General features: G+C 58.3%; 1 protein-coding gene across 1 annotated transcript in view; it reads right to left on the bottom strand.

Moving 5' to 3' along the window:
• LOC144485769 (uncharacterized) overlaps nucleotides 1-12476 on the bottom strand; it is a 59746-nt gene that overhangs the window by 40954 nt on the left and 6316 nt on the right. The window contains exons 3-11 of the mRNA XM_078203854.1: nucleotides 8609-9102; nucleotides 8135-8197; nucleotides 7232-7474; nucleotides 6731-6805; nucleotides 6065-6142; nucleotides 5560-5758; nucleotides 4123-4230; nucleotides 2264-2526; nucleotides 185-397 (exon numbers count right to left, since the gene is read on the bottom strand). Of these exons, the coding sequence (XP_078059980.1) occupies nucleotides 185-397; nucleotides 2264-2526; nucleotides 4123-4230; nucleotides 5560-5758; nucleotides 6065-6142; nucleotides 6731-6805; nucleotides 7232-7474; nucleotides 8135-8197; nucleotides 8609-9102 (1736 nt within the window). The remainder of the gene's footprint in view (nucleotides 1-184; nucleotides 398-2263; nucleotides 2527-4122; nucleotides 4231-5559; nucleotides 5759-6064; nucleotides 6143-6730; nucleotides 6806-7231; nucleotides 7475-8134; nucleotides 8198-8608; nucleotides 9103-12476) is intronic.

Raw genomic sequence — 12476 nt, 5'->3', positions numbered from 1 at the left:
TGGGTGTTGGGTTGGTGTCAGTGATGGGCGCTGGGTTGGTGCGAGTGATGGGCGCTGGGCTGGTGTTAGTGATGGGTGTTGGGTTGGTGTTAGTGATGGGCGCTGGGCTGGTGTTAGTGATGGGTGTTGGGTTGGTGTTAGTGATGGGCGCTGGGCTGGTGTTCGTGATGGGTGTTGGGTTGGTGTTAGTGATGGGCGCTGGGTTGGTGTTAGTGATGGGTGCTGGGTTGATGTTCGTGATGGGCGCTGGGTTGGTGTTAGTGATGGGCGCTGTGTTGGTGTTAGTGATGGGCGCTGGGCTGGTGTTAGTGATGGGTGCTGGGTTGATGTTAGTTATGGGTGTTGGGTTGGTGTTAGTGATGGGCGCTGTGTTGGTGTTAGTGATGGGCGCTGGGCTGGTGTTAGTGATGGGTGCTGGGTTGATGTTAGTGATGGGTGTTGGGTTGGTGTTAGTGATGGGCACTGGGTTGGTGCGTGTGATGGGCACTGCGTTGGTGTTAGTGATGGGCATTGGGTTGGTGCGAGTGATGGCCGCTGGGTTGGTGTCAATGATGGGCGCTGGGCTGGTGTTAGTGATGGGCGCTGGGTTGGTGTTAGTGATGGGCACTGGGTTGGTGTTAGTGGTGGGCGCTGGGCTGGTGTTAGTGATGGGTGCTGGGTTGATGTTAGTGATGGGCGCTGGGTTGGTGTTAGTGATGGGCGCTGGGTTGGTGTTACTGATGGGCGCTGGGTTAGTGTGAGTGATGGGCACTGGGTTGGTGCGAATGATGGGCACTGGGTTGGCGTTAGTGATGGGCGTTGGGTTGGTGCAAGTGATGGGCGCTGGGTTGGTGTCAGTGATGGGCGCTAGGCTGGTGTTAGTGATGGGTGTTGGGTTCGTGTTAGTGATGGGCGCTGGGCTGGTGTTAGCGTTGGGTGTTGGGTTGATGTTAGTGATGGGCGCTGGGCTGGTGTTAGTGATGGGTGTTGGGTTGGTGTCAGTGATGGGCGCTGGGTTGGTCTCAGTGATGCGCGCTGGGTTGGTGCGAGGGATGGGCGCTGGGTTGGTGTCAGTGATGGGCGCTGGGCTGGTGTCAGTGATGGGGGCTGGGCTGGTGTTAGTGATGGGGGCTAGGTTGGTGTAAGTGATGGGCGCTGGGTTGGTGTTAGTGATGGGGGCTGGGTTGGTGTTAGTGATGGGTGTTGGGTTGGTGTCAGTGATGGGCGCTGGGTTGGTGCGAGTGATGGGCGCTGGGTTGGTGTTAGTGATGGGCACTGGGTTGGTGTTAGTGATGAGCGCTGGGTTGGTGTTAGTGATGGGCGCTGGGTTGGTGTCAGTGATGGGCGCTGGGTTGGTGCGAGTGATGGGCGCTGGGTTGGTGTTAGTGATGGGCGCTGGGTTGGTGTCAGTGATGTGCGCTGGGCTGGTGTTAGTGATGGGTGTTGGGTTGGTGTTAGTGATGGGCGCTGGGCTGGTGTTCGTGATGGGTGTTGGGTTGGTGTTAGTGATGGGCGCTGGGCTGGTGTTCGTGATGGGTGTTGGGTTGGTGTTAGTGATGGGCGCTGGGTTGGTGTTAGTGATGGGTGCTGGGTTGATGTTCGTGATGGGCGCTGGGTTGGTGTTAGTGATGGGCGCTGTGTTGGTGTTAGTGATGGGCGCTGGGCTGGTGTTAGTGATGGGTGCTGGGTTGATGTTAGTGATGGGTGTTGGGTTGGTGTTAGTGATGGACACTGGGTTGGTGCGAGTGATGGGCACTGGGTTGGTGTTAGTGATGGGCATTGGGTTGGTGCGAGTGATGGGCGCTGGGTTGGTGTCAATGATGGGCGCTGGGCTGGTGTTAGTGATGGGTGTTGGTTTGGTGTTAGTGATGGGCGCTGGGTTGGTGCCAGTGATGGGCGTTGGGTTGGTGTCAGTGATGGGCGCTGGGCTGGTGTTAGTGATGGGCGCTGGGTTGGTGTCAGTGATGGGCCCTGGGTTGGTGTTAGTGATGGGCGCTGGGTTGGTGTTAGTGATGAGCGCTGGGCTGGTGTTAGTTTTGGGCGCTGGGTTGGTGTTAGTGATGGGCGCTGGGCTGGTGTTAGTGATGGGCGCTGGGTTCGTGTCAGTGATGGGCGCTGGGTTGGTGCGAGTGATGGGCGCTGGGTTGGTGTTAGTGATGGGCGCTGGGTTGGTGTCAGTGATGTGCGCTGGGCTGGTGTTAGTGATGGGTGTTGGGTTGGTGTTAGTGATGGGCGCTGGGCTGGTGTTAGTGATGGGTGTTGGGTTGGTGTCAGTGGTGGGCGCTGGGTTGGTGTTAGTGATGGGCACTGGGTTGGTGTTAGTGATGGGCGCTGGGCTGGTGTTAGTGATGGGCACTGGGTTGGTGTTAGTGATGGGCGCTGGGCTGGTGTTAGTAATGGGCGCTGGGTTAGTGTGAGTGATGGGGACTGAGTTGGTGTTAGTGATGGGCGCTTGGTTGGTGCGAGTGATGGGCACTGGGTTGGTGTTCGTGATGGGCGTTGGATTGGTGCGAGCGATGGGTGCTTCGTTGGTGCGAGTGAAGAGCACTGGGTTGGTGTTAGTGATGGGCGCTGGGTTGGTGCGAGTGATGGGTACTGGGTTGGTGTTAGTGATGGGCGCTGGGTTGGTGCGAGTGATGGGCACTGGGTTGGTATTAGTGATGGGCGCTGGGTTGGTGCCAGTGATGGGTACTGGGTTGGTGTTAGTGATGGGCGTTGGGTTGGTGCGAGTGATGGGCGCTTGGTTGGTGCGAGTGATGGGCGCTGGGTTGGTGCGAGGGATGGGCGCTGGGTTGGTGTCAGTGATGGGCGCTGGTTTGGTGTTAGTGATGGGCGTTGGGTTGGTGTTTGTGATGGGCGCGGGGTTGGTGTTAGCGATGGGGGCTGGGTTGGTGTTAGCGATGGCCGCTGGTTTGTTGCTGGTGATGGGCGCTGGGTTGGTGCGAGTGAGGGGCGCTGGGTTGGTGTTAGTGATGGGCGCTGGGTTGGTGTTAGCGATGGCCGCTGGTTTGTTGCTGGTGATGGGCGCTGGGTTGGTGCGAGTGAGGGGCGCTGGGTTGGTGTTAGTAATGGGCGCTGGGTTGGTGTTAGCGATGGCCGCTGGTTTGTTGCTGGCGATGGGCGCTGGGTTGGTGCGAGTGAGGGGCGCTGGGTTGGTGTTAGTGGTGGGCGCTGGGCTGGTGTTAGTGATGGGTGCTGGGTTGATGTTAGTGATGGGCGCTGGGTTGGTGTTAGTGATGGGCGCTGGGTTGGTGTTAGTGATGGGCGTTGGGTTGGTGTTTGTGATGGGCGCGGGGTTGGTGTTAGCGATGGGGGCTGGGTTGGTGTTAGCGATGGCCGCTGGTTTGTTGCTGGTGATGGGCGCTGGGTTGGTGCGAGTGAGGGGCGCTGGGTTGGTGTTAGTGATGGGCGCTGGGTTGGTGTTAGCGATGGCCGCTGGTTTGTTGCTGGTGATGGGCGCTGGGTTGGTGCGAGTGAGGGGCGCTGGGTTGGTGTTAGTAATGGGCGCTGGGTTGGTGTTAGCGATGGCCGCTGGTTTGTTGCTGGTGATGGGCGCTGGGTTGGTGCGAGTGAGGGGCGCTGGGTTGGTGTTAGTGGTGGGCGCTGGGCTGGTGTTAGTGATGGGTGCTGGGTTGATGTTAGTGATGGGCGCTGGGTTGGTGTTAGTGATGGGCGCTGGGTTGGTGTTACTGATGGGCGCTGGGTTAGTGTGAGTGATGGGCACTGGGTTGGTGCGAATGATGGGCACTGGGTTGGTGTTAGTGATGGGCGTTGGGTTGGTGTGAGTGATGGGCGCTGGGTTGGTGTCAGTGATGGGCGCTAGGCTGGTGTTAGTGATGGGTGTTGGGTTCGTGTTAGTGATGGGCGCTGGGCTGGTGTTAGTGATGGGTGTTGGGTTGGTGTTAGTGATGGGCGCTAGGCTGGTGTTAGTGATGGGTGTTGGGTTCGTGTTAGTGATGGGCGCTGGGCTGGTGTTAGTGATGGGTGTTGGGTTGGTGTTAGTGATGGGCGCTGGGCTGGTGTTAGTGATGGGTGTTGGGTTGATGTTAGTGATGGGCGCTGGGCTGGTGTTAGTGATGGGTGTTGGGTTGGTGTCAGTGATGGGCGCTGGGTTGGTCTCAGTGATGCGCGCTGGGTTGGTGCGAGGGATGGGCGCTGGGTTGGTGTCAGTGATGGGCGCTGGGCTGGTGTCAGTGATGGGGGCTGGGCTGGTGTTAGTGATGGGGGCTAGGTTGGTGTAAGTGATGGGCGCTGGGTTGGTGTTAGTGATGGGGGCTGGGTTGGTGTTAGTGATGGGTGTTGGGTTGGTGTCAGTGATGGGCGCTGGGTTGGTGCGAGTGATGGGCGCTGGGCTGGTGTTAGTGATGGGTGTTGGGTTGGTGTTAGTGATGGGCGCTGGGCTGGTGTTAGTGATGGGTGTTGGGTTGGTGTTAGTGATGGGCGCTGGGCTGGTGTTCGTGATGGGTGTTGGGTTGGTGTTAGTGATGGGCGCTGGGTTGGTGTTAGTGATGGGTGCTGGGTTGATGTTCGTGATGGGCGCTGGGTTGGTGTTAGTGATGGGCGCTGTGTTGGTGTTAGTGATGGGCGCTGGGCTGGTGTTAGTGATGGGTGCTGGGTTGATGTTAGTTATGGGTGTTGGGTTGGTGTTAGTGATGGGCACTGGGTTGGTGCGAGTGATGGGCACTGGGTTGGTGTTAGTGATGGGCATTGGGTTGGTGCGAGTGATGGGCGCTGGGTTGGTGTCAATGATGGGCGCTGGGCTGGTGTTAGTGATGGGTGTTGGTTTGGTGTTAGTGATGGGCGCTGGGTTGGTGCCAGTGATGGGCGTTGGGTTGGTGTCAGTGATGGGCGCTGGGCTGGTGCCAGTGATGGGTGTTGGGTTGATGTTAGTGATGGGCGCTGGGTTGGTGCCAGTGATGGGCGTTGGGTTGGTGTGAGTGATGGGCACTGGGTTGGTGCGAATGATGGGCACTGGGTTGGTGTTAGTGATGGGCGTTGGGTTGGTGCGAGTGATGGGCGCTGGGTTGGTGTCAGTGATGGGCGCTAGGCTGGTGTTAGTGATGGGTGTTGGGTTCGTGTTAGTGATGGGCACTGGGCTGGTGTTAGTGATGGGTGTTGGGTTGGTGTTAGTGATGGGCGCTGGGCTGGTGTTAGTGATGGGTGTTGGGTTGATGTTAGTGATGGGTGCTGGGCTGGTGTTAGTGATGAGCGCTGGGTTGGTGTTAGTGATGGGCGCTGGGTTGGTGTCAGTGATGGGCGCTGGGTTGGTGCGAGTGATGGGCGCTGGGTTGGTGTTAGTGATGGGCGCTGGGTTGGTGTCAGTGATGTGCGCTGGGCTGCTGTTAGTGATGGGTGTTGGGTTGGTGTTAGTGATGGGCGCTGGGCTGCTGTTTGTGATGGGTGTTGGGTTGGTGTTAGTGATGGGCGCTGGGTTGGTGTTCGTGATGGGTGCTGGGTTGATGTTCATGATGGGCGCTGGGTTGGTGTTAGTGATGGGCGCTGTGTTGGTGTTAGTGATGGGCGCTGGGCTGGTGTTAGTGATGGGTGCTGGGTTGATGTTAGTGATGGGTGTTGGGTTGGTGTTAGTGATGGGCACTGGGTTGGTGCGTGTGATGGGCACTGCGTTGGTGTTAGTGATGGGCATTGGGTTGGTGCGAGTGATGGCCGCTGGGTTGGTGTCAATGATGGGCGCTGGGCTGGTGTTAGTGATGGGCGCTGGGTTGGTGTTAGTGATGGGCACTGGGTTGGTGTTAGTGGTGGGCGCTGGGCTGGTGTTAGTGATGGGTGCTGGGTTGATGTTAGTGATGGGCGCTGGGTTGGTGTTAGTGATGGGCGCTGGGTTGGTGTTACTGATGGGCGCTGGGTTAGTGTGAGTGATGGGCACTGGGTTGGTGCGAATGATGGGCACTGGGTTGGCGTTAGTGATGGGCGTTGGGTTGGTGCAAGTGATGGGCGCTGGGTTGGTGTCAGTGATGGGCGCTAGGCTGGTGTTAGTGATGGGTGTTGGGTTCGTGTTAGTGATGGGCGCTGGGCTGGTGTTAGTGATGGGTGTTGGGTTGATGTTAGTGATGGGCGCTGGGCTGGTGTTAGTGATGGGTGTTGGGTTGGTGTCAGTGATGGGCGCTGGGTTGGTCTCAGTGATGCGCGCTGGGTTGGTGCGAGGGATGGGCGCTGGGTTGGTGTCAGTGATGGGCGCTGGGCTGGTGTCAGTGATGGGGGCTGGGCTGGTGTTAGTGATGGGGGCTAGGTTGGTGTAAGTGATGGGCGCTGGGTTGGTGTTAGTGATGGGGGCTGGGTTGGTGTTAGTGATGGGTGTTGGGTTGGTGTCAGTGATGGGCGCTGGGTTGGTGCGAGTGATGGGCGCTGGGTTGGTGTTAGTGATGGGCACTGGGTTGGTGTTAGTGATGAGCGCTGGGTTGGTGTTAGTGATGGGCGCTGGGTTGGTGTCAGTGATGGGCGCTGGGTTGGTGCGAGTGATGGGCGCTGGGTTGGTGTTAGTGATGGGCGCTGGGTTGGTGTCAGTGATGTGCGCTGGGCTGGTGTTAGTGATGGGTGTTGGGTTGGTGTTAGTGATGGGCGCTGGGCTGGTGTTCGTGATGGGTGTTGGGTTGGTGTTAGTGATGGGCGCTGGGCTGGTGTTCGTGATGGGTGTTGGGTTGGTGTTAGTGATGGGCGCTGGGTTGGTGTTAGTGATGGGTGCTGGGTTGATGTTCGTGATGGGCGCTGGGTTGGTGTTAGTGATGGGCGCTGTGTTGGTGTTAGTGATGGGCGCTGGGCTGGTGTTAGTGATGGGTGCTGGGTTGATGTTAGTGATGGGTGTTGGGTTGGTGTTAGTGATGGACACTGGGTTGGTGCGAGTGATGGGCACTGGGTTGGTGTTAGTGATGGGCATTGGGTTGGTGCGAGTGATGGGCGCTGGGTTGGTGTCAATGATGGGCGCTGGGCTGGTGTTAGTGATGGGTGTTGGTTTGGTGTTAGTGATGGGCGCTGGGTTGGTGCCAGTGATGGGCGTTGGGTTGGTGTCAGTGATGGGCGCTGGGCTGGTGTTAGTGATGGGCGCTGGGTTGGTGTCAGTGATGGGCCCTGGGTTGGTGTTAGTGATGGGCGCTGGGTTGGTGTTAGTGATGAGCGCTGGGCTGGTGTTAGTTTTGGGCGCTGGGTTGGTGTTAGTGATGGGCGCTGGGTTGGTGTTAGTGATGGGCGCTGGGTTGGTGTCAGTGATGGGCGCTGGGTTGGTATTAGTGATGGGGGCTAGGTTGGTGTAAGTGATGGGCGCTGGGTTGGTGTTAGTGATGGGCACTGGGTTGGTGTTAGTGATGGGCGCTGGGCTGGTGTTAGTGATGGGGGCTAGGTTGGTGTCAGTGATGGGCGCTGGGTTGGTGTTAGTGATGGGCACTGGGTTGGTGTTAGTGATGGGCGCTGGGCTGGTGTTAGTGATGGGTGCTGGGTTGGTGTTACTGATGGGCGCTGGGTTGCTGTTAGTAATGGGCGCTGGGTTAGTGTGAGTGATGGGGACTGGGTTGGTGCGAGTGATGGGCACTGGGTTGGTGTTAGTGATGGGCGCTTGGTTGTTGCGAGTGATGGGCACTGGGTTGGTGTTAGTGATGGGCGTTGGATTGGTGCGAGTGATGGGCGCTTCGTTGGTGCGAGTGATGGGCACTGGGTTGGTGTTAGTGATGGGCGCTGAGTTGGTGCCAGTGATGGGTACTGGGTTGGTGTTAGTGATGGGCGTTGGGTTGGTGCGAGTGATGGGCGCTTGGTTGGTGCGAGTGATGGGCGCTGGGTTGGTGCGAGGGATGGGCGCTGGGTTGGTGTCAGTGATGGGCGCTGGTTTGGTGTTAGTGATGGGTGTTGGGTTGGTGTTAGTGATGGGCGCTGGGTTGGTGTTAGTGATGGGCGCTGGGTTGGTGTTAGTGATGGGCGCTGGGTTGGTGTTCGTGATGGGTGTTGGGTTGGTGTTAGTGATGGGCGCTGGGCTGGTGTTAGTGATGGGCGCTGGGTTCGTGTCAGTGATGGGCGCTGGGTTGGTGCGAGTGATGGGCGCTGGGTTGGTGTTAGTGATGGGCGCTGGGTTGGTGTCAGTGATGTGCGCTGGGCTGGTGTTAGTGATGGGTGTTGGGTTGGTGTTAGTGATGGGCGCTGGGCTGGTGTTAGTGATGGGTGTTGGGTTGGTGTCAGTGCTGGGCGCTGGGTTGGTGTTAGTGATGGGCACTGGGTTGGTGTTAGTGATGGGCGCTGGGCTGGTGTTAGTGATGGGCACTGGGTTGGTGTTAGTGATGGGCGCTGGGCTGGTGTTAGTAATGGGCGCTTCGTTGGTGTGAGTGATGGGCACTGGGTTGGTGTTAGTGATGGGCGCTGAGTTGGTGCCAGTGATGGGTACTGGGTTGGTGTTAGTGATGGGCGTTGGGTTGGTGCGAGTGATGGGCGCTTGGTTGGTGCGAGTGATGGGCGCTGGGTTGGTGCGAGGGATGGGCGCTGGGTTGGTGTCAGTGATGGGCGCTGGTTTGGTGTTAGTGATGGGTGTTGGGTTGGTGTTAGTGATGGGCGCTGGGTTGGTGTTAGTGATGGGCGCTGGGTTGGTGTTTGTGATGGGCGCTGGGTTGGTGTTCGTGATGGGTGTTGGGTTGGTGTTAGTGATGGGCGCTGGGCTGGTGTTAGTGATGGGCGCTGGGTTCGTGTCAGTGATGGGCACTGGGTTGGTGCGAGTGATGGGCGCTGGGTTGGTGTTAGTGATGGGCGCTGGGTTGGTGTCAGTGATGTGCGCTGGGCTGGTGTTAGTGATGGGTGTTGGGTTGGTGTTAGTGATGGGCGCTGGGCTGGTGTTAGTGATGGGTGTTGGGTTGGTGTCAGTGCTGGGCGCTGGGTTGGTGTTAGTGATGGGCACTGGGTTGGTGTTAGTGATGGGCGCTGGGCTGGTGTTAGTGATGGGCACTGGGTTGGTGTTAGTGATGGGCGCTGGGCTGGTGTTAGTAATGGGCGCTGGGTTAGTGTGAGTGATGGGGACTGAGTTGGTGTTAGTGATGGGCGCTTGGTTGGTGCGAGTGATGGGCACTGGGTTGGTGTTCGTGATGGGCGTTGGATTGGTGCGAGCGATGGGCGCTTCGTTGGTGCGAGTGAAGAGCACTGGGTTGGTGTTAGTGATGGGCGCTGGGTTGGTGCGAGTGATGGGTACTGGGTTGGTGTTAGTGATGGGCGCTGGGTTGGTGCGAGTGATGGGCACTGGGTTGGTATTAGTGATGGGCGCTGGGTTGGTGCCAGTGATGGGTACTGGGTTGGTGTTAGTGATGGGCGTTGGGTTGGTGCGAGTGATGGGCGCTTGGTTGGTGCGAGTGATGGGCGCTGGGTTGGTGCGAGGGATGGGCGCTGGGTTGGTGTCAGTGATGGGCGCTGGTTTGGTGTTAGTGATGGGTGTTGGGTTGGTGTTAGTGATGGGCGCTGGGTTGGTGTTAGTGATGGGCGTTGGGTTGGTGTTTGTGATGGGCGCGGGGTTGGTGTTAGCGATGGGGGCTGGGTTGGTGTTAGCGATGGCCGCTGGTTTGTTGCTGGTGATGGGCGCTGGGTTGGTGCGAGTGAGGGGCGCTGGGTTGGTGTTAGTGATGGGCGCTGGGTTGGTGTTAGCGATGGCCGCTGGTTTGTTGCTGGTGATGGGCGCTGGGTTGGTGCGAGTGAGGGGCGCTGGGTTGGTGTTAGTAATGGGCGCTGGGTTGGTGTTAGCGATGGCCGCTGGTTTGTTGCTGGTGATGGGCGCTGGGTTGGTGCGAGTGAGGGGCGCTGGGTTGGTGTTTGTGGTGGGGGCTGGGTTGGTGTTTGTGATGGGCGCTGGGTTGGTGCGAGTGATGGGCGCTGGGTTGGTGTTAGTGAGGGGCGCTGGGTTGGTGTTTGTGATGGGGGCTGGGTTGGTGTTAGTGATGGGTGCTGGGTTGATGTTAGTGATAGGTGTTGGGCTGGTGTTAGTGATGGGTGTTGGTTTGGTGTTAGTGATGGGCGCAGGGTTGGTGCCAGTGATGGGCGTTGGGTTGGTGTCAGTGATGGGCGCTGGGCTGGAGCCAGTGATGGGTGTTGGGTTGGTGTTAGTGATGGGCGCTGGGTTGGTGCCAGTGATGGGCGTTGGGTTGGTGTCAGTGATGGGCACTGGGTTGGTGTTAGTGATGGGCGCTGGGTTGGTGTCAGTGATGGGCGCTGGGTTGGTGTTAGTGATGGGCGCTGGGTTGGTGTTCGTGATGGGCGCTGGGCTGGTGTTCGTTTTGGGCGCTGGGTTGGTGTTAGTGATGGGCGCTGGGTTGGTGTTAGTGATGGGCGCGGGGTTGGTGTCAGTGATGGGCGCTGGGTTGGTGTTCGTGATGGGGGCTAGGTTTGTGTCAGTGATGGGCGCTGGGTTGGTGTTAGTGATGGGCACTGGGTTGGTGTTAGTGATGGGCGCTGGGCTGGTGTTAGTGATGGGCACTGGGTTGGTGTTAGTGAATGGCGCTGGGCTGGCGTTAGTAATGGGCGCTGGGTTAGTGTGAGTGATGGGGACTGGGTTGGTGTTAGTGATGGGCGCTTGGTTGGTGCGAGTGATGGGCACTGGGTTGGTGTTCGTGATGGGCGTTGGATTGGTGCGAGCGATGGGCGCTTCGTTGGTGCGAGTGAAGAGCACTGGGTTGGTGTTAGTGATGGGCGCTGGGTTGGTGCGAGTGATGGGTACTGGGTTGGTGTTAGTGATGGGCGCTGGGTTGGTGCGAGTGATGGGCACTGGGTTGGTATTAGTGATGGGCGCTGGGTTGGTGCCAGTGATGGGTACTGGGTTGGTGTTAGTGATGGGCGTTGGGTTGGTGCGAGTGATGGGCGCTTGGTTGGTGCGAGTGATGGGCGCTGGGTTGGTGCGAGGGATGGGCGCTGGGTTGGTGTCAGTGATGGGCACTGGTTTGGTGTTAGTGATGGGTGTTGGGTTGGTGTTAGTGATGGGCGCTGGGTTGGTGTTAGTGATGGGCGTTGGGTTGGTGTTTGTGATGGGCGCGGGGTTGGTGTTAGCGATGGGGGCTGGGTTGGTGTTAGCGATGGCCGCTGGTTTGTTGCTGGTGATGGGCGCTGGGTTGGTGCGAGTGAGGGGCGCTGGGTTGGTGTTAGTGATGGGCGCTGGGTTGGTGTTAGCGATGGCCGCTGGTTTGTTGCTGGTGATGGGCGCTGGGTTGGTGCGAGTGAGGGGCGCTGGGTTGGTGTTTGTGATGGGCGCTGGTTTGGTGTTTGTGATGGGCGCTGGTTTGGTGTTTGTGATGGGGGCTGGGTTGGTGTTAGTGATGGGCGCTTGTTTGGTGTCAGTGATGGGCGCTTGTTTGGTGTTAGTGATGGGCACTGGGTTGGTGTTTGCGATGGGCGCTGGTTTGGTGTTTGTGATGGGCGCTTGTTTGGTGTTTGTGATGGGCGCTGGGTTGGTGTTTGTGATGGGCGCTTGTTTGGTGTTTGCGATGGGCGCTGGTTTGGTGTTTGTGATGGGCGCTTGTTTGGTGTTAGTGATGGGCGCTTGTTTGGTGTTTGTGATGGGCGCTGGTTTGGTGTTAGTGATGGGCGCTGGGTTGGTGTTTGCGATGGCCGCTGGTTTGGTGTTTGTGATGGGCGCTTGTTTGGTGTTTGTGATGGGCGCTGGTTTGGTGTTAGTGATGGGCGCTTGTTTGGTGTTTGTGATGGGCGCTGGTTTGGTGTTTGTGATGGGCGCTTGTTTGGTGTTTGCGATGGGCGCTGGTTTGGTGTTTGTGATGGGCGCTTGTTTGGTGTTAGTGATGGGCGCTTGTTTGGTGTTTGTGATGGGCGCTGGTTTGGTGTTAGTGATGGGCGCTTGTTTGGTGTCAGTGATGGGCGCTTGTTTGGTGTTAGTGATGGGCGCTGGGTTGGTGTTTGCGATGGGCGCTGGTTTGGTGTTTGTGATGGGCGCTTGTTTGGTGTTAGTGATGGGCGCTTGTTTGGTGTTTGTGATGGGCGCTGGTTTGGTGTTTGTGATGGGCGCTTGTTTGGTGTTAGTGATGGGCGCTTGTTTGGTGTTTGTGATGGGCGCTGGTTTGGTGTTAGTGATGGGCGCTTGTTTGGTGTCAGTGATGGGCGCTTGTTTGGTGTTAGTGATGGGCGCTGGGTTGGTGTTTGCGATGGGCGCTGGTTTGGTGTTTGTGATGGGCGCTTGGTTGGTGTTTGTGATGGGCGCTGGGTTGGTGTTTGTGATGGGGGCTGGGTTGGTGTTAGTGATGGGCGCTGCGTTGGTGTTAGTGATGGGCGCTGGGTTGGTGTTAGTGATGGGCGCTGGGTTGGTGTTTGTGATGGGGGCTGGGTTGGTGTTTGTGATGGGGGCTGGGTTGGTGTTTGTGATGGGCGCTGGGTTGGTGTTTGTGATGGGGGCTGGGTTGGTGTTAGTGATGGGCGCTGGGTTGGTGTTAGTGATGGGGGCTGGGTTGGTGTTAGTGATGGGGGCTGGGTTGGTGTTAGTGATGGGCGCTGGGTTGGTGTTAGTGATGGGGGCTGGGTTGGTGTTA

Source organism: Mustelus asterias, unplaced genomic scaffold (genome assembly GCF_964213995.1).
Source record: "Mustelus asterias unplaced genomic scaffold, sMusAst1.hap1.1 HAP1_SCAFFOLD_218, whole genome shotgun sequence".
Classification (NCBI taxonomy): Eukaryota; Metazoa; Chordata; class Chondrichthyes; order Carcharhiniformes; family Triakidae; genus Mustelus; species Mustelus asterias.
The sequence above is the reverse complement of the archived record's forward strand: the minus strand, read 5'-3'. Positions and strand labels throughout refer to the sequence as shown.